Source organism: Anabrus simplex, chromosome 4, assembly GCF_040414725.1.
Source record: "Anabrus simplex isolate iqAnaSimp1 chromosome 4, ASM4041472v1, whole genome shotgun sequence".
In the NCBI taxonomy this organism is placed as follows: Eukaryota; Metazoa; Arthropoda; class Insecta; order Orthoptera; family Tettigoniidae; genus Anabrus; species Anabrus simplex.
The window spans coordinates 106,785,340-106,805,382 of record NC_090268.1 but is presented as its reverse complement, the minus strand read 5'-3'; the positions used below and the strand labels follow the sequence as shown (position 1 = coordinate 106,805,382).

The window sequence follows — 20,043 nt, the reverse complement described above, 5'->3', positions numbered from 1 at the left end:
CCATGTCACGACATTGTTTATTTCCCCTGTAGTCACTCACAATCCTGCAACTCATTTGCTACTCTATACAGTATAACCTCATCCAAACATAGCTTTATCTGTGACTCCAGTTCTTTACTCACATCATTTATATATATAAGAAAACATAAACGTCCAATAATATTGCCCTATGGACCTCCTCATTACAGGATCAGATAACGCTTCACCTACTCTAATTCTCTGAGTTCTATTTTCTGGAAATGTAGCCACCCATTCAACCACTCTTTTCTCTAGTTCAATTGCCCTCATTTTCTTATATTGTGTGGTATTATCTTCTTTGTCAATTAGCATAATATTATTTTCATAAGCGATGCATATTCACCAAGACAGTGTCCTATACAGCTTGATGATATTAATTTTAATTAGCTATTCCTTGCCTGCTATCTTATTAATATCACTTTTATTGTGTAATTTAATTTCTTGGTTCTTATGATGCATTTCTGATTCCTTTCACATACTGTTGACTGAAATATCTATGTAATATTCTTTCCAGATAACCCATATTGTTTAGGTGTGTGATCTGGGTGTGCAGAACTTATCAAGCCACATCTCCAATACTACAAGGGGGGAACAAATATAAACAGGATTTTATCTTTTATTTAAATTCATTTTTTGAAAAACACAAGGCAATTATAATTCATTTTTCCACATAGTTTCCTGCTTTGGAAATGCATTTGTCCCAGAGTATGAGCGGGGAGATACAATATAGTGGACAGTGCTTGAGGTAGGAGGTTCGAATCCCACATAAGAATTTTTTTAACAGCCAGTTGCCTGGGATGTGGCAAGGTTGCATACTTTATAGCTATAAAAGACCATATGTATCATTGCATTGGATATGGTGCTGGGTTGAACGAGGATGAGGAGATGATGGTCTCTGGCCAGTTAGTTACGTCATACATGTTCCAAGCTTCGTAGACCACAAGTAGGGCAAAGTATACCCCATTGGAACGATAACAACATGCGATGGCAGGTAAGTATATAGCTGCACGAACTCCCCTCCTTCGAAGCAATTCACAACACTAAGTTTATTCACTGCCTTGAGATGTATTCCAGCAACGAGTATGTAGATATGCTACTTATCTTTGGAGAAGCTAGACAGAATGCATACCAGGCACAACACCTGTACCAAGAACGCTATCCAGATAGCTGACAACCGACGGGTATGACATTTCGGAGTGCAGAAACTTGCCTGTGGGATTCTGCATCCCTGGGAAGGACACAGCCTGTTCGAGATCATCCCATGAACGTCTGCTAACAATGAAGAGAGGACAATAAGTTCCACCTTTTCAATACTATATATTGTGTGAAAGTTTTACATTACAGTTAACGTAAAACTTTCACACAATATATAGTATTGAAAAGGTGGAACTTATTGTCCTTTCTTTGATGTAAATCTTGTTTCAATACGGAACCTAAATATGAAATTCTTAACGTTAAACAATGAAGAGGTCGTGTTTGACGCTATGCAGCGTAACCCTCATACTAGCACATGGGCCATTGCAGAGGAGACAAACATCAGCCAAGCGTCTGTTATGCGGATATTGCATACCCGCCAGTTTCACCCATACCATCTGCATTTACACCAGGAGCTCCATATTCATGATTTTGATGCCCAGGTGACGTTCTGTCAATGGATCCTACAGCATGTGGACACTGATCCTGCTTTTCTAGCAGCTCTTTTATTTACAGATGAAGCACGATTCCACAACAATGGAACCGTTAATGCATTACTGGAGTGTGGATAATCCCCATTGGGTGCAACAGACAGCTTTTCAGGTACAGTGGGGGGTGAATGTATGGTGTGGAATCATGGGAGATCACCTCATTGGTCCCCACTTCTTTGAGGGCCATCTGACCAGCAACGCTATCTGCAGTTTCTCCAAGATGAACTATCACTGTTTTTGGAAAATGTGCCACTCCTTGACTGCTGCAGGATATGGTTTCTACATGACGGAGCTCCAATGCATGCAGCAGTGGTCGTCTGGAACCATCTCCATGTGATGTATTCTGATAAATGAATAGGAAGGGGAGGACCTGTCCCCTGGCCCGCCAGATCGCTCAATCCTACGCCCCTGGATTTTTTCTGTGAGACCATGTAAAACAACTGGTGTATGCCCAGGAGCCAGCCAGTCCTTGCCACCTTAGACAGATCATCACCAAGGTATGCCGATCTGTTTCACCAGAGATGTTGCAACAGGCCAGACGGTCCTTACAACATTGCGCGCAGCTCTGTATTGACCACGGAGGTTATCAGTTCGAGCAGGTGCTGCGTTAAATGGCGTGGATAACTGAAATCCTGTCACATGTTTCCTAGCCTCTATCAACCCAGTTACATACCAACAGCCCTTTTCAGGGCCAAATAAACAAATCAGTCTGTGAAAAATACTAGTATTAAGTATACAACCTTGCCACATCCCAGACAACTGGCTTAAAAAATATACTTGCATGGGAACGTTGTAATCCTCAAGTACTGTCAACTATCACACATCCTACCGCGTACTAGCCATGCGAGCTACTGCGACACTTGACTTGCAGCATCCACTTCCCACCCTATACAGTACCGTGCTCTCGGTCTGTGCATCCATCTCCTGTTTTAAAGTATGTGTTCTTCATATCTGTAATCGTTTTATGGGTTTTTTCAAGGTACCCATAATGAATTAATAGTGGTGCTCATGATTCCTGCTGTCTTCTAGCCCGTAAACACACAACTTGTTTTATTACCCCAGTTTAGAGAGAGGGACCAATGTCTTTCAGAATTGTAGTAAATGTGAAGGGATGCACAAAACTGGATCGCAAGGAGCTGGTGAACCACCCGGTATAACACTAATCAGAGAGAGAAGGTGAAAAAGAAGGGATCCGACACTTCGAAAAATGAAGGTATCAGCCAAAGAAAGATGAGGGCCACAAAGGGTGTGAAAATGAAAGACTCTCTAGGCCTCGAATGCTGTAATACCATCAGGTTAAGAAAAGAACAAGAGTTGACCAAGGGAGGTCAGATAGGATAGATGAAACTGAGGAGCCTGGCACAAATAAGTGGAAGCAATACCAGGCCTCAGCTAAGGGACCCATGGTCACCAACCCACGCTCCCAAGTTAAGAGCCCCTGGAGCCTCTTTTAGTCACTTCTTAAAACAGGCAGGGGATACCATGGGTGTTATTCTACTGCCCCCACCCCACAGAGGGACAGTAATTAAATCTGAGGGGACTTTTCTTCTTGGTGAAACTTACAACCTGATGACTTTTCATCCTGTTTATCATCATACCATCACTCACAACGTTATTGAGGTAGTTTTGCAGTCATTCACAATCCTGTAACTTATTTAGTACTCTATACAGTATAACATCATCTGCAAAGTCATATTTGTGATTCCAGTTCCTTAATCATATCACTTATAAACATTTTATATGTAAGTACCATTTGAAATGTGATTCTAGTATTTCCTTACAGGAAAGAAATTTTTTGCCGTCACCTTCATTGGCAGTATAGTCTGGATCGCTGCCTACTCTTACCTAATGGTGTGGTGGGCCAACGTAGCTGGTGACACCGTCAGTATCCCACCAGAGGTAAGGACAACTAAAACTAAAAGTATGGTACTATAAACAATCAAATAGAAGTATTTTACCTATATATATAGCCTAGTTTAATGTTTGAGCTCATCAATCTCAAGTGGGAGAGAAAAGAATACTTGGAAGAATTTGGACACTGAGATACTTGGTTCCTGCACTGCATTCATGTTTTCCCCCTGTATGAAGGAAGTCAATAAGAATACGAAAGGATTTTTACAGAAGATGTGCTCCCAAACTTCACTCAGAAGCAGCGTGTGATTTTATCAAAGGGGGATTTGTTGTTGAGTTAGCCTTTGCCTTTAGTTTCACAGAAAAGTATAAATCAAGCATACATGCAATTTTTTATATAGTAATAATACATAAAAGAATTACATAGATCTATTATGTACTCATATAATTGGACATACATCAAATTTATTATATCAAATTATAGGTATATGAAAACCATTCTAAAAAAAGATAATTTCCAAACTCTGATTATACGAAAATTGTTATTTTGTTTTACAGAAATCAATTGAACAAACAAGTTGAATGAGAGTGCTTGTGCATATTCAATGGTTTCCCAGGTGACACACCAATGCTCAGATTTGATCCATCTAATTCAAAATATTCAATTTGTAAAAGCTAAAATATTCTGTTTGATCTAATTGCAAAGTTTCCTGTATCACAGCAATAAACTGGGGGCCCAGTTATTGAAATAAATTCAAAGTTCTTGGAGAATCACAGAATTTTTCTTTGTGTTTTGGATGTAACCTAATGAACTGACATTATTTGCTTGACCTAGATGTGGATTTATGAATATGCTCATGCTAATTAATGCCACCTGCCTCACACAACAGTTGCCAACAGACTCAGCCAACAATGAGTGAATGAAATTTCAGTTTAAAAGGTTTGAATTTATAACAATTTTACCAATATATAAAAAGGAGGAATATTTATGTAATGTAAAACAAGGGTTTCAACCATTTCAATACTATTTATTGTAACCTAAAAAATGTTATGTATATTTTATACTACAAGGGGGGATCAAATATAAACAGGATTTTATTTTTTATTTAAATTCATTTTTTGAAAAACACAAGGCAATTACAATTTTTTTTTCCACATAGTTTCCTGCTTTGGAAATACGTTTGTCCAAGAGTATGGGCAGCTTTTTGATGCCCTCATCGTAAAAAGAACAGGGTCTTGTCACCAGCCAGTTGCGCACAAAGTCTTCCACACTCTCATCATCTTCAAATCGTTGCCTTCCTAGAGCCTCTTTAAGCAGTCCGAACAAATGGAAATTGCAGGGCGATAAATCCAGGCTGTAAGGAGGATGATCAAGTGTAGTCCAGTGAATTTCCTGTAGCTTGGAGACAGTTAGAACTGTAGTATGGTGCCGTGCATTGTCGTGGAGGAGGATGACCTGTCGAATCGGTTGGTCTTGTCCTTTGCAGTGATATGCAACCCTTGCCTTGTTCAACAGCTCGCAGTAGTGAGTAGCATTGGTTATCCGTCGCTCATGCACGTCGATCGTCATCAATGTCTTTAGCCGCACTAATGTTTTCGTCTGTAATGCTGGTCCGAGGACGCCAATCGTGTTGCTGATTTTCCACACGTTCTCGTCCTTCCTTGAACTTTTCATGCCATGCAAACACCCGCATCCTTGACAATGTTTGATCACCAAACTGTGCAGTCAATCTCTGGCTGATTTCAGTCGCTGTAACTCCTTCACGAACAAGAAATTTTATAATTATGTGTTGCGCAGTGGAAGGGTGCACCTGTTGCTCTGACATTGTGAGTTTTACTGATGAAACATCAGGAAATATCTAACAGCATGCTCTCCCCAATCCTAACAGTTTTGCCTAGGTACAGCAGAAGTCCTACCAACTGCTGATGTTTACGAACAAAAATCCTGTTTATATTTGATTGACCTTCATAGTTTCACTCTTGCTAGAGACTAATCATTAAAGTTAAGGCAAGATATAAATCATAATAGATAAAATTTATGAAACAAGTATGTGTTGCTGATATTCGGTATAAGAAAAGTGAAGAACTGAATGATAAAAACTCATCACGATCACACAACTTGTGTAAGTTCTCAAAGTTTTCTTCCGATTTGAAGAATGCACTTCACAAAAAATTAGGTCAAACACTTAAAATACTAGCACTTGAAGAATCGTCCTATTGACTCAACACTTTCCCATCAACATTATTCTGTTTACACTTGTTTCAGCTGAACTGAATTCAATGACCGTTCAAGATTTGCACCAATGACATGTAGGTTTTCCTCTGTTAAAACTGTGTGTGTGTGTGTGTATGCATGTTTTTTATTGAGCACTGAGCCAATAGTTTCAAATTTATTTACAATTATGTGAATCTGTACTCATGAAGGTGGGACTTCAGCAGGAAATTGCTGAACAAATGCATTGCATCCCCATCGAGCAGACTCATACTTAAAATAACTCTTGCATTTGAAAATATGGTGTTGCAATGACAACTGTCTCACGATGTAAACAGCTGAAATTCAGACTGGCTACTGATGCTAGGTCGAACATGTGCACACTCCTTGCAGAGAGTACAAATGCATCTGGATGCTCTGGGTTTTTAGTAAATAAATAAGAAACTACTGACTGAGTGTTCAATAAAAAAAAAAGCATGCACACACACACACAGTTTCAACAGAGGAAAACCTACATGACATTGGTGCAAATCTTGAACAGTAACTGAATTCAGTTCATCTGAAACAAGTGTAAACAGAATAATGTTGATGGGAAAGTGTTAAGTCAACAGAAAGATTCTTCAAGTGCTGAACTGCCACCCTTAAACAGACAAGTCCCATTTACCCTCCATCCATCCCCTCCCAGCTCCCGACAAGCTTGCTCATCGGAGGGTGGACATCAGTAGTCTACTCATTGAGGGATCATCTTGACAGATCTTCAGTCCAAACGTGAAAAGTACAGGAAATATTAAAAGCCAGAGAAGTACATTAAAAGGGAAGAAACATAAGCCAAAGATAGATAGATAGATAGATAGATAGAGAGAGAGAGAGAGAAATAGATAGATAGATAGATAGATAGATAGATAGATAGATAGATAGATAGATAGATAGATTGATTTTTAAAGGGGCCTAACATCGAGGTCATCGGCCCCTAAGGGTACGAAATGAGATGAAATGATATGATAAATTAACATTTCAAAATCCTCCACTGACCAGAATTCAAAGCGTGAAGATGAAGAATGAAGGATGGATGGATATGAATTTTAAACGATCAGTGGATCCGACCCACAGTGCCTCACATGCACAGAATCTGGCACAAAACAATAGTATTACAGACCAAGGGACTGCTCCTATAGCACGATGCTGAATCGATTATGCTGATAGTCGAAACGGGTCCAAAATCCAGGTCATCAGCCCCTCATAATGGTATTTATTGCCAGGAAAGTAGAATCATGCTATTTGTCATGTTGCGGTACTAATCAGAAGTAGCGCAGACTTGCGGTATTCCACACGTTATGGTACTATTCACAGGTAGTGTAATGCGCACATGTAATACAGACCTATGGTGCTTCGCATATTGCGGCGCTACTTACGGGCAACACAAACCTATGGCACTCCTCACATAAGTGGGCTAACCACAGGGATTCGTACCATCCCGCTGCATTCCTCACATAGTGGGAACTGAGCATAGGTAAGGCAGGACCATGGTGTCATTAATCCCATGGTGTCGCTTATGTCGCTTATATAGGGGTACGAATCACACGTACTGTAAGACCCACATACTGATTCACACACTGTCGCTACTAATCACAAACCTATTGCGTACGTAACATAGTGGTACTACACGCAAGTAAATGCAACCCATGGTGTTCCCCGTGTGGTGGTACTAATCACAAGTAGTTTCATGGTTCTAATACAATCATCCCTTGGTCACCCCTTTTAATTGCCTCTTACGACAGGCAGGGGATAATAGATGTATTCCTCGTCCGTGTCCCCCACCCACAGGGGGTAAGCCAAAGATAAATACAGGTGGTAAACGATTAGGAATAAAGGACTAACACAAAAGGAGTCTTGGATCCTTATAGGAAAGGAACACTCAAGTGTTAAATCATGTCATATTTAGAAATATAGTGTTCCTTTCTTGTTCCTCTCTCTCCCTCTATGTACCACCTATTCAGCATAGGTTTGTAATGTTGACAATTTTTTAAATTCCAAATAATATGCATATCTTCAAGACAAAATCAGTTTAGTATGGGTCTGCAATGTAAGAAGTAATATAAATACGAAAAAATATCGATGTCAATATTATGGGAAAAAATTACATCTATATTTGTACCACCCAGAGTCGTGAGAGCTACACAGAGTGCACCAGAGCCTTTTCATGATCACAGGGGTGGTCAGTATTCACATCCAAGAGTAGCAAATCATTTTTCACCACTGGGGCAGTAGATGTGCTCGGCTGGAACTCCAGTAGCGTTGAACTCACTTTGTGACGCTTGGCTGCCTTTACTTTGAGATATTTCCAAACAACCATTACTCATCTGCATTTAGGGCTCTAACCCAGATGGCATATTCCCTATCAACTGTTCACCTAGTTTTTTCTTAAATGATGTCAAAGAACTTGGAAATTTATAGAACATTTCCCTTGATAAATTATTCTTCCTATAAATTAATATTTACCCCAATTTGTCCTCTTGAATTCCAACTGTATCTTCATAATATGATCTTTCCTACTTTTAAAAGCTCTAATCAAGCTTATTCATCTACTAATGTTATTCCATGCTTTCTCTCCAGTGACATTTTGGAACATCTCTTAGTCAAACAGCTCATCTCCTCACTCCTAACTCTTCCCAGCCCAAAGTTTGCATGTTCATAATGCTACTCTTTTCTCAGAAATTACCTACAACAAGCTGCCTCTGTGGATCAGCAGTAGAGTGTCGGCCTCCGGATCCCAAGATAGCGGGTTCAAACCCAGTAGCGGTAGTCGGATTTTTGAAGGGCGGAAAAAAGTCCATTCGACACTCCATGTCATACGATGTCGCCATGTAAAAGATCTCTGGCGACACATTTGGTGTTTACCCGACAAAATTCATTAAATCTCAGCCATAGACGCCCAAGAGAGTTTCGGTTTACTTGGTCTGCCACCTAGTGGGCCTAGAGTAAAACGGAACGTTGAAATTGACGAGCAGACAGCCAGATGGCGTCAAATTGAAATGTCTGCACATGGTAGCTGAGGCCATACGATTATTATTATTATTATTATTATTATTATTATTATTATTATTATTATTATTATTATTATTATTATTATTATTATTATTATTACCTACAACAAATTGTGCTGCTTTCCTTTGGATCTTTTCCAGTTCTCATATCAAGTGGGTGTGGGTCCCATATAATGGAATTATGCTCAAGTTGGGGTCTTACCAGAGAATTATGCCCTCTCCTTTACATCTTTTTTTTTTAAAATTCTATTTGTTCGGGACGTTGACCTATAGAGATCTTTTGTGCCTACTTGCACCATATGATATGAACCTGCGTGTAACTGGAATGGAGGAAGTGCAGAGTGTTGAATGTGAGGAAAGGAACATTAAGGATGACACAAATACCCAGTCCCCAGGCCAGGGATATTAATCATTTACAATTAAAAACCCCTGACCCAGCTGGGAATTGAACCTGGGGCTGCCGGGTGACAGGCAGACGCGTTGCCCCCTACACTGTGGGGCCGGACTCCTTTACATCTTACTACAACTCCTAAATACCCTTGTAACCATGACCAGAATTCACAGCGTGAGGACAATGAATGGATGGATATGAATTTAAAACGATCAGTGGAACTGACCCACAGAGCCTCACACACACAGAAGCTGGCACAAAACAATAGTATTACTGACCAAGAGACTGCTTCTATAGCACGATGCTGAATCGATTATGCTTATAGTCGAAACGGGTCCAAAATCCAGGTCATTGGCCCCTCATAATGGTACTTATCGCTAGGAAAGGAGAACCATTCTATTTGTCATTTGGCGATACTCATCAAAAATAGCGTAGTCTTGCGGTATTCCACACATTATGGTACTATTTACAGGTAGTGTAATGCACACATATAACACAGACCTATGGTGTTTCGCACATTGCGGCGCTGTTTACACTGTGTCTTCTCTAACGTTTGATTATAAACATCATACACGCTTCCAGAGGTCCCATTTTCAACTGAAAATATCGTTTAGTACCCTGGAAACACGGCGTCCGCCTCATTTTCATGTAAAATATATTTTTTTAAATGTTATTTAATACTCAGCAGACGGAATCCAGCCACGTTCTTTAAGTTAGAGAAGACGTGTATTTTATTACACAAAACAGTGTTGAAGTTTCTTCATGTTCTTTTTAGTTCTAGAAGTTTTTACGTCTTATGACTGGTTACATTATTTTAACAACAGACTTTTTTAACCAATAGTAAAATGTTTTCATATTAATTGCACCTGTTGCTTCAAGACTCAGTGGTTGTTCAGCAAGAAAATCTTTTATACAAATAATCTTACAAAATAAGGAAATATGCTCTCAGATTTTTAAAATAATGAGATATTAGTTTTTGTCCTCAGCTCAATTTAATCTGCTCACATATTATTTAACACTTTTAGATTTAGAGGACTCTTGTCAAGAGGAAGTATATACAAAGTTTTAAGACATTTGGTGCTATATTTTTAGGTTTAGGTTATAAGTTAATATTTATGATCATGTTTTTAATTAAGTCATGCCTAATTTTGTAAAATTTATGTACACTCTATGCATTGTTTTTGTAACCTTGTCATTGTAAGGTTTTTCTAATTTTATGGCTGATGATGATGCACACCAGCATCGAAACCAGTACTAAGAATAATAAACTGTTATAAATGATTTTATAACATTGTATGGTATTGAATAGGTGGACCTATCTTGTTCCCATTAGATTCTCGGTTCAATACGGAATTAGCATGAAGTTTTTAAACTTGAAAACTTTCATCTCTGTCCAAACCCTTTGAACAGATAATCCATTGGCAACTAACCGGGTATCTCATCAAATATTCCTTGTTTGACCCATTACAGTCATGCTTTAAAAAGGGACACAGCACGACCACTGTTCTATTGAAGGTTACAGATGACATTAGATATGCAATGAGTGAACAGAAGGTCACATTACTTACTCTTCTTGATTTCAGCAGTGCATTCAACACTGTTAACTTAGACATATTGCTGACCAAATTAAAATCCCTTCATCTAAATCAGACTGCTTTACAACTCTTTAGCTCTTACCTCACAAACTCCAGACAATGAGTTGTTACAAATAAGACTTCTCAATGGGCAATGAAACACACAGGAGTACCCCAAGGTCCTGTACTTGGACCATTGCTTTTTATTTTATACATAAATGACATAGCATCTCGACTGAAATATTGTAATTATCATATATATGCGGATGACCTCCAAATATATTATCACCCAAATTTGGGAGATATTCATCTAGCAACTGATAGAATGACTGATGACTTACAAAATATAGCATCATATGCTTGTGAAAACTCTATATTAATGAATCCCTCCAAGACAAAAGCTATTATAGTTGGACAATCAAAATTAATAAACATGGCGAAGTCTTTAGACATCCTTTCACTCACTCTATCTGGTACCAAAATTCCATATGAAAGTTTGGTAAATAATCTAGTTGTTGTTATAAATGAAAACCTAAACTGGAATTAACATGTCACATGTATCTGTAACAGGGTATATGCCTCACTCCATCCTCTGAAATACCACCATAACATTTTACCATTAAATATGAAAGTCAGGCTTATAAAAATATTAGTTTTCTCTTTATTCTACTATTGTGATGCTATATTCATAGATGCAATAAAAGAACAAATTAGAAAAATACAAAGCACCATGAATTCCTGCATCAGATTTATATTTTCGTTACGCAACGACACTCATGTCACACCTTATTAGAAGCAACTTTCCCTCCTGAAATTTTAAGAACTCAGAAATCTTCATGTAGCCCTGTTGGTGTTCAGATCACTAACTGAGAGAACTCCCTAGGACCTGTCATCAAACTTTACATACCTTTCCTCTTTTCACCAGCATAATACACGCTCTGTTACTACACTTGCCATTCCCTTTAGCAGGTCAGCTGCCTATAATCGCTCATTTATTGTGATGGGAAGTAGCTTATGGAACTCCGTTCCAAATAACATCCAAAGCAGTAACTCACTAGAGTCTTTCAAGTCTTCCTACAGAAGGTATCTCTTAGATGCTTAAGCCAATGGTACAAATCTTGATGAGTGAATGATGGTGTGTGGATGTGTGTATAATTTAGTTAATTTTCTTTAAATTAATTTAAATTTATTTATCATTAAATTTCATTTAGTTGTTTCACAAATGATATGTACATATTGGTATAATTATGACGTTGCATTTATTTTGAATTTATGATACAAATTATTCTTTTAAAATATTTAATATTCTCCACGGTTTTTCTATACAATGACATGGTTAAATGTAAGAAAGGACCATGAGTCCTAACTTTGCCGCTATTATAAATAAATAAAATAAATAAAATACATAAATAAATAGCTAGCTAGCTAGCTAGCTAGCTTCCAGTCTAATATACTAAAGTTGTTTCAAATCAACAAAGATGTCATTTAGAACATTTTCTTTTGTTGATTACTATAGCCTCATCATCATCATCATCATCATCACCATCATCATCATCATTTCTTCGCTCCAGCAAGCCGGGTGTGGTTGTGTACAAGCCTCCTCCAGTTTGTCCTATCCATCCACAGATGCTGCTCATATATGCGACACCAGTTCACATCTTTAATTTCAAGGTCCTTTAATATCTGTATTTCCCAAACATCACGAGGTCTTCCTCTTGGTCTCTTCCCAGGAACATTGAGGTCAAAGTATGTTCGAGGAGTCCTGTGAGGATCCATTCTTTTCATGTGACCATACGATTGCAATCTCTTCACTTCTAGAGTCTGCAGCAAGCCTCTTTCCAATCCAAGCTGTTGCCGGATATCCACATTCCTTATTTTATCCATTTTTGTTTTTTGTAGGCAAGAACGGTCCAACTCATTGACTGAATGGTCAGCGTATTGGACTTCTGTTCAGAGGGTCCCGGGTTCGATTCCCGACCGGGTCGGGGATTTTAACCTTCATTGATTAATTCCAATGGCCCGGGGGCTGGGTGTTTGTGCTGTCCCCAACATCCCTGCAACTCACACACCACACATAACACTATCCTCCGCCACAATAACACGCAGTTACCTACACATAGCAGATGCCACCCACCCTCAACGGAGGGTCTGCCTTACAAGGGCCACACGAAATTAATTAATTAGTCAAGAACGGAGGAACTTAATTTATCTTGCCTGAAGATGACTCTTTGTTCGTTCAGTAAGTGTTGCTGCTTCCAGGCCATATGTCAATATAGGTACTAGATATATTTTGTACAAGCTGATCTTGCAAACTAACGGAAATGTTCCATCCCAAAGTATTTGAGGTACAGCGTGATAGAATTTGGAAGATTCGGTTGCTAATCTCTTGATGTATGGTATTGTCCGATGACAGAACACTACCTAATTACTGGAAGTTGTTTACAATATCCATGTCCTCATCACCAATTCTTAGATGAACAATTGGAGAGTTTCTACTCATCACCACGCCAGCTGTCTTCATTTTGCTGATTTTCAGACCTAAGGTTGTAAAAGCTTCATGCCAGAGATCTAGTCTAGTTTGTACTTTCGCTTCTGTCTCACCTCATACCATTACATCATCAGCAAAAACCAGGGCATTAGTTGTTGGATCCTTTCTTTTAACTGCTTTTAAAACTTCATCCATCATGATTATGAAGAGAAGTGACGAAAGACAACTTCCTTGCTGGACTCCACTCTTCGTTTTGAACTAAACTGACCTTCCATCCTGAACCTGAACACAACACTTGGTTTCATCATATAATAGTTGTACTCGTGCAATGTCATCATCAGGCACTTTCTTATGTCCCATATATGCCTGCATTGTACATGGTTATATGCTTTCTCGATATCCATAAAAACAGTTCTGAGTGTTTTACCTTTCTCCCAGTACTTCTCATAGAGCATTCTGGTGACAAAAATGAGGTCTATAGTTGATCTATGAGGTCTAAATCCATGTTGTTCCTCCTCAAGTGTAGGTTCAACATATTTTCTAATCCTGCTCTCAAGAATGGATTCATCGATTTTGAGGCCATGTGACAGCAGAGTTATACCTCTGTAGTTGGTACATTTATTTCTATCACCTTTTTTTCAACAATGGGATGATGACTCCTCGCTTCCAGTCACTGGCTATTATATTATCTTTTCAGATTCTATTTAGTACCCTGTACATCCACTGTTGTCCAACCTCTCCTAGTGCTTTGATCATCTCAACACTTAATTCATCTGATCCAGTTGATGTGTTGTTTTTCAGCTTAGATATTGCTGTCTCTACTTCCAACCATGTCAGACTAGCAGTATTTGTGCTGCCAAAATCATAAGGTTTGTCGTCTAATGGAGTGACAATTTCATAACATTTCAGCAAAGTTTCCAAGTGCCTTTGGAACTCCTGTAATATTTTGGTCTTATCCCTAGTCACCTCACCATTAGGAAGTTCTATAGATTGGATAGATTCATTTTTAGTTCAGCTATTCCTAACAATAGTGTATAACAGTTTTTTTTATTTCCATCCTGCATTATTTGGGTAGCCAGATCTTCCTTGCATTTCTGCTTTTCAGCTACAACCAACTGCTTGACCTGTATTTTTTTCTTTCTGTAAAGTGTTTTCTACTGTACCAACCACAACCTTCTTTAGAGATCCCATTCTTCATCTACCAATTTAAGTTCTTCTCTCGGCAACAACCTACGGACACCTTCCCATAATTCTTCCTTTACACTTGGCTCAGTTAGTCACCAAGTTTTTATTTTTGCGACTCTTTTGTTAGACTTTGGGACGTCTTTTCTCTGCAGTAACTGCAACCAACAGTCTATGGCCTCCACCAAGGTCTTCACTTGGAATGACCTTGACATCATTGACATTTTTCCATACATTTTGATCTATCAGAATATAATCTATTACTGTACTTATTTTATCATCCCAGCTATATCTTGTATTTTTATGGGAGTCCCTTTTCTTGAACCAAGTGTTACTCACTATCAGGTTGTTTCTCATGCATAGATCTAGCATATATTCTCCCTCTTCATTTCTGTTTCCCATTCCACGACGGCCCAGTGTGGATTCATATCCTGTTCACTGTGAGCCAACTTGTGAATTAAAATCACCCATTACAATTAGATTGTCAAACTCAGTGTGTTCTTCCAAGTTATTAAGGAAGTTCACCTTTTCCTCTTTTGAGCATCCTACCTGTGGAGCATAGACTTGGATTACATTGTACTTTTTCCCTCCTAAGTTCACAAATAATTATCCTTTCACTAACAAACTCAACTTCACTACGAGCATCTATGTCTTTATGTATTAAAAATCCTACTCCATTATTCCAGATCAGTAGAGACTATAGTCCAAACTGATATTCATTTTTCCAGTTTTCTTTCACTTTGTTTCACTCAGGCCCATGATCAGAAGTTTCCTCCTTTCCATGAGGTCAACCAGCTCTTCAGTTTTGTTTGTCAATCTCAGGATATTTAATGTTCCCACTCTGATACTTTGTCTTTGTTTGGTTTGGGTAGCTGGTGTAACATCAGCCTGTAAACTGTCATTTGCACCAAACTGATGTTGTTGACGTGAATTCCTACATCCGAGGCTCGTATTATTCTTGAAAGCAACTTCTTCAGTAATCCCTCTGTTGACCTGCTGAGCCTAACACAGACAGAGATTTTCTTTCATGGTTTTCTCCCTTAGCCTTTGGTGTCCAGTCACCTCAACCTACAAGGCAGCAGGTTGTACTCATATTAATCCCTGAATACAGGGCTGCCTCTTCCGCCATCTCCACCATACCGAAGTCCACCTTCTCTGCTGTAGAAGTCATTGAGGTCTTCACTCGTAACCCTAAGCTGGGACCCTTACCAGATGTTACACAGTGGGTCAGTGTGCCCTGGGACTCACATAGGTAGGGGCGCCACTCCCTGGGTAGGACTGCCTCCATAAAGGGTCCGTATCTGCTACCTACCTGTAACCTAATGACCAAAAATCATATCTCTAACTTGGTTGATCTCTGACTAAAATATTCCCACCTTTTGTTTTCTTAATGAAAATAATGTCTGGAGGGGCATTCTCTTTTAAGTGTTTCCAATCATAAATTATTATATCTTTGTCATATTTGCATACTGTTCCATGATCCTGAAACACTGACTCATATTTCTGTGGAAGAACTATCATATCTTTCTTTAATAACACCCTGTCAACTTACCCAAAAACTTGGTCTGGTGGAATATATGAATGACCTGCTACAGCAAAAATTAGTCTAACATTGCAAATATTATGTGGTTCGTCATAGGTAAGCCAATAAGAAATGGTCAGTTTTCAAAATAAATGCCTAGATATTCAATTATTTGAGATGGAACATAGCAAGTTTTGAAGCACCTTAATATAGCAAGTTCTGTTAGCGATATGCGCGAGGACATGGATAATTTTCATGAGGCCATTTTAAAAGTTCAATTTTGCAGGTTTATAGTCTTTTTAATTCTATATAACATTTGAGACATGATGATCAAGTCAATAACTTGAACCATTTTCAGCGTTAAGTGATCTTTCATAAAAAGTAGGCATAGCTGGTTTTGATTCTGACCCTCTCAATTCTTGAGTCTTGTCATTAATAAAAATAAAACTGTGTTCTAGGTGATGGGGCTGACGTTCTTAGCAGCTGGTACTTCCATTCCTGACCTCATAACTAGTGTAATTGTGGCAAGGAAAGGATTTGGTGATATGGCAGTCTCATCCTCCGTTGGGAGCAACATCTTCGACGTCACTGTTGGGTTTGTACTTAAAGATATATATTCATTTCCTTATACAGCGACCATCAAACAAGAGTTCGCAGCAAACTTGAGGGATACCAATATAAATGGTCTGTTATTGGACATTATAAGTTTTCCAGCTAACTCATTTCTGGTTGCCAGCATTTTGCTCCCCGTGCGCTATGTTGGGCTCATCAGTTGGTACATAGCACACCCACCAAGATGCATGGCTAATGCATACAATGGAGGCCACTGGGAATCAACGTCTATATCAAACTCAAGGGGGGTGCACATAGCAAGCTGACGGGAAGGATAGACTGTACTCCCGCACTCAAGGGACAAGCACTGAGGCCTGGTGGGAGACAACAGCTTCTTTGTACCAGACTTCGTCCTGTAGGACTTGGTTGCTAGTAGACCTCTGTACTTGTGCTAGTGAGGCACATGATTTACTTGACACTTTCAGTAATTGTGATTATAAAGTGCACAGTAACAATTGTCCTTCATGGTTAAGTACACCACTGAACAACAAGTGTTTATTATTGAAACATCCTGTTCCATGGCTAAATGGTTAGTATGCTGGCCTTTGGTTCAAGGGATCCCAGGTTCAATTCCCGGCAGGGTCAAGGATTTTAACTCTCGTTAGTTAATTCTTCTGGCTCTGGGGCCAGGTGTTTGTGCTGTCTTCATCATTAGAATTCATCCTCAGTAGGGCCTCATGCTCATAAGTGTGCAGGTCGCTTTATACAGCGTCAACTTGAAAGACAGAAGTATTGCAAATGATTTCCAGAAAGGTTTTTTTAAATTTTCAACTGGCTTTAGGTCGCACCGAGACAGGTCTTATGGCAACAATGGGATAGGAAAGAGCTAGGAGTGGAAAGGAAGTGGCCATGGCCTGATGTGAAAATGGGAAACCACCACGAAAAACCATCTTCAGGGCTGCCGAAAGTGGGGTTCAAACCCACTATCTCCCGGATGCAAGCTCACAGCTGCACAGCTCTAACCACATGGCCAACTCGCCCAGTACCAGAAAGTTCTATGCCATCAATATCATATGTCTGTGCTTTGTTTGAACAGTGACGTTCAACTGACTCTGTCTTTAACAGAAATAGCCATTATTAAAAAAGGGACTTAACTGACGAAAACCTTGAAGATGTGCAAGCCAGACTTCAGGTTAGCCCTTATAAACTGACTAGTTGTTTGGCTGAAGAGTGTCGTACCGAGATCGATAGCTGCAGTCACTTAAGTGTGGCCAGTATCCAGTAATCGGGAGATAGTGGGTTCGAACCCCACTGTTGGCAGCCCTGAAGATGGTTTTCCGTGGTTTCCCATTTTCGCACCAGGCAAATGCCGGGGCTGTACCTTAATTAAGGCCACGGCCGCTTCCTTCCACTTCCTAGGCATTTCCTATCCCATCGTCGGCATAAGACATATCTGTATCGGTGCGACGTAAAGCAAATAGCAAAAAATTTAAAAAAAGAAGAGTGTGGTATCTTCGCCACCTCAGTGCAGAGAAGGCTTAAAATTCTGACATTTTTCTGATAAAAGCTTTCTGTAGTTCAAAAGTTAAATGTTGCAGGGCCTGTTGCTTGTGTTAACTACTGCCAGTAGATGCTATAATCTGTGCATGACAGAAATTTAGATCAGTCGTTTTTGATCATGTCTGATGAAGCTTGGTTTCACCTCAGTGGGTACATTAATTCTCACTTGATACGGGGACACAAACTCCTCACATGATACACAAGATACCTCTTCAAGACACAAAAGTGGATATTTGGTGTGCAGCGAATAACTGGACCCATATTATTTTTAAGAAACACTGACCTCTGAATGATACCTAGACGCTATTTTACATCTCTTCTTTAACATGTTGACCAAGAAAGAGAGACTATGCCTACTTTCAGCAATATGGTGCTATGGCTCATAATGCACATAATTCTATAGCTACAATTATAAATGCATTCGGTGAACAAATAATTAATAAGGGATTATGGCCTGCTGGTTCTCCAGATATCAGTATGTATAACTTTTATTTGTGCGAAATTTGCTATGGAAAGTCTATCAGAACAATTCATATACAGTTGAAGCCCCAGGGAGAGATAAGTGAAATAACAGAAGATGAATTATGACGTGTGTGAGAGAATTTCCTACAAAAATGCCAGGTCTGCATAATCAAAAATGGAAATAATTTTCAACAGTTGCTGTGATATTAAGGACCTGTATTCTTTTTATGAAACACTGACCTCTTAATGATTCCTGGATATTACCAAGGTTTTTTCCGATCTCTGGAAATGAAATTCATACAGGCCTTACCTTAAGAAAAACCATGTCTCCACCATCAGTCGTGCTCTATCTGATGTCCCTTCATATGAATAGCTCTGCATCTCAGTTTCCACTGAAGAAGACTTTTACATAACACAGCCATGTCCATGTTGTTCCACTCCTTCTCACAAGCTTTCCATAAGCCTTCCACAGTACTAGGACGCCTGTTTCCCTTTGCTATTTTCATAAGTCCAAATGCACATAATTCCGTGGGAGAAGCATCAGGTGACTTCACTGGTTATATCTCTGGATGCTTTATCTTGATGCATCCACACCTTCTCTGAGTCTGCACCATACAGAACTGGGATCTCAGTTTGGTAAATTGGGGTCAGGACTTCATTTTGATAGTATAGAGAGTTAACTTTTGTGTTTTTAGCAACACAGCAGATTTTTAACTTCCCATTATAGCAGTACCCAGCCATAACCACAAATCCCCTGCAGAAAATTTCTTTGCATTCTGCATACCATTTTGTCTGAGCTTTCTCACACTTCTCCCAGTAGTAAATCATCCAAGTTTTGTTGTAGTCACTTACATAGACATATGCTTCATCTAATTTGACCTCAAATTTCCATTTTTCACCTGCCAGGTAATTGTCATGGAATTTTCTACTGTTTATGCACCGTCCTGCAATGTGATGATCCTACAACTTGTGAACCTGGCCCTTTTTCCATTTCTCTAATTTTAAATTCCAGTTAATCATTGTGTTAACAGTTTTTAATGATATCCCCAACTTACTTGCTATGGCCCGTTGCTGCCGAATACAAGGGTCTTCACCTTCCTTATGATCTCTGGAGTACAGCTTGGGGAAGGTTGTGGGTTTGCTAGTTTCTAGTCCTTCAGAATTATTCCCATTCAAGTCTTTCCTTTCTTATTCAAGACACAGTTGATCCCTTTCTTTATCACTGTAAAATTCCTCTTCCTGCACAGTTCAATAATAGAAAAATAGCGATAGTTGGTGTTAGAAAGGGCCGTATTGTATCCTTCCCAATAAGATTCAGTTTTCTTCGGCATCGCTTGAGCTACAAGTTTGTGAACACTACACACGTACAAACAAGAGTGATAATAATAATCATGCCCAACAATGTCACTTGCATGTGCGCCAAACTGCTACAGTGCGACCTCAAAGTCATTTCCAGAGATCAGAAACAACCTCCGTATTTTTTGTTCTTTCTTTAACACGTT

The 20,043-nt window shown here is 39.2% G+C and overlaps 1 protein-coding gene across 1 annotated transcript in view; it reads left to right on the top strand.

Annotated features, from left to right (window-relative positions):
- The window catches only part of LOC136872189 (sodium/potassium/calcium exchanger Nckx30C), a 431,713-nt gene that overhangs the window by 394,356 nt on the left and 17,314 nt on the right, over positions 1–20,043 (top strand). Inside the window, exons 5-6 of the mRNA XM_067146025.2 lie at positions 3,487–3,602; positions 16,426–16,562. Of these exons, the coding sequence (XP_067002126.2) occupies positions 3,487–3,602; positions 16,426–16,562 (253 nt within the window). The remainder of the gene's footprint in view (positions 1–3,486; positions 3,603–16,425; positions 16,563–20,043) is intronic.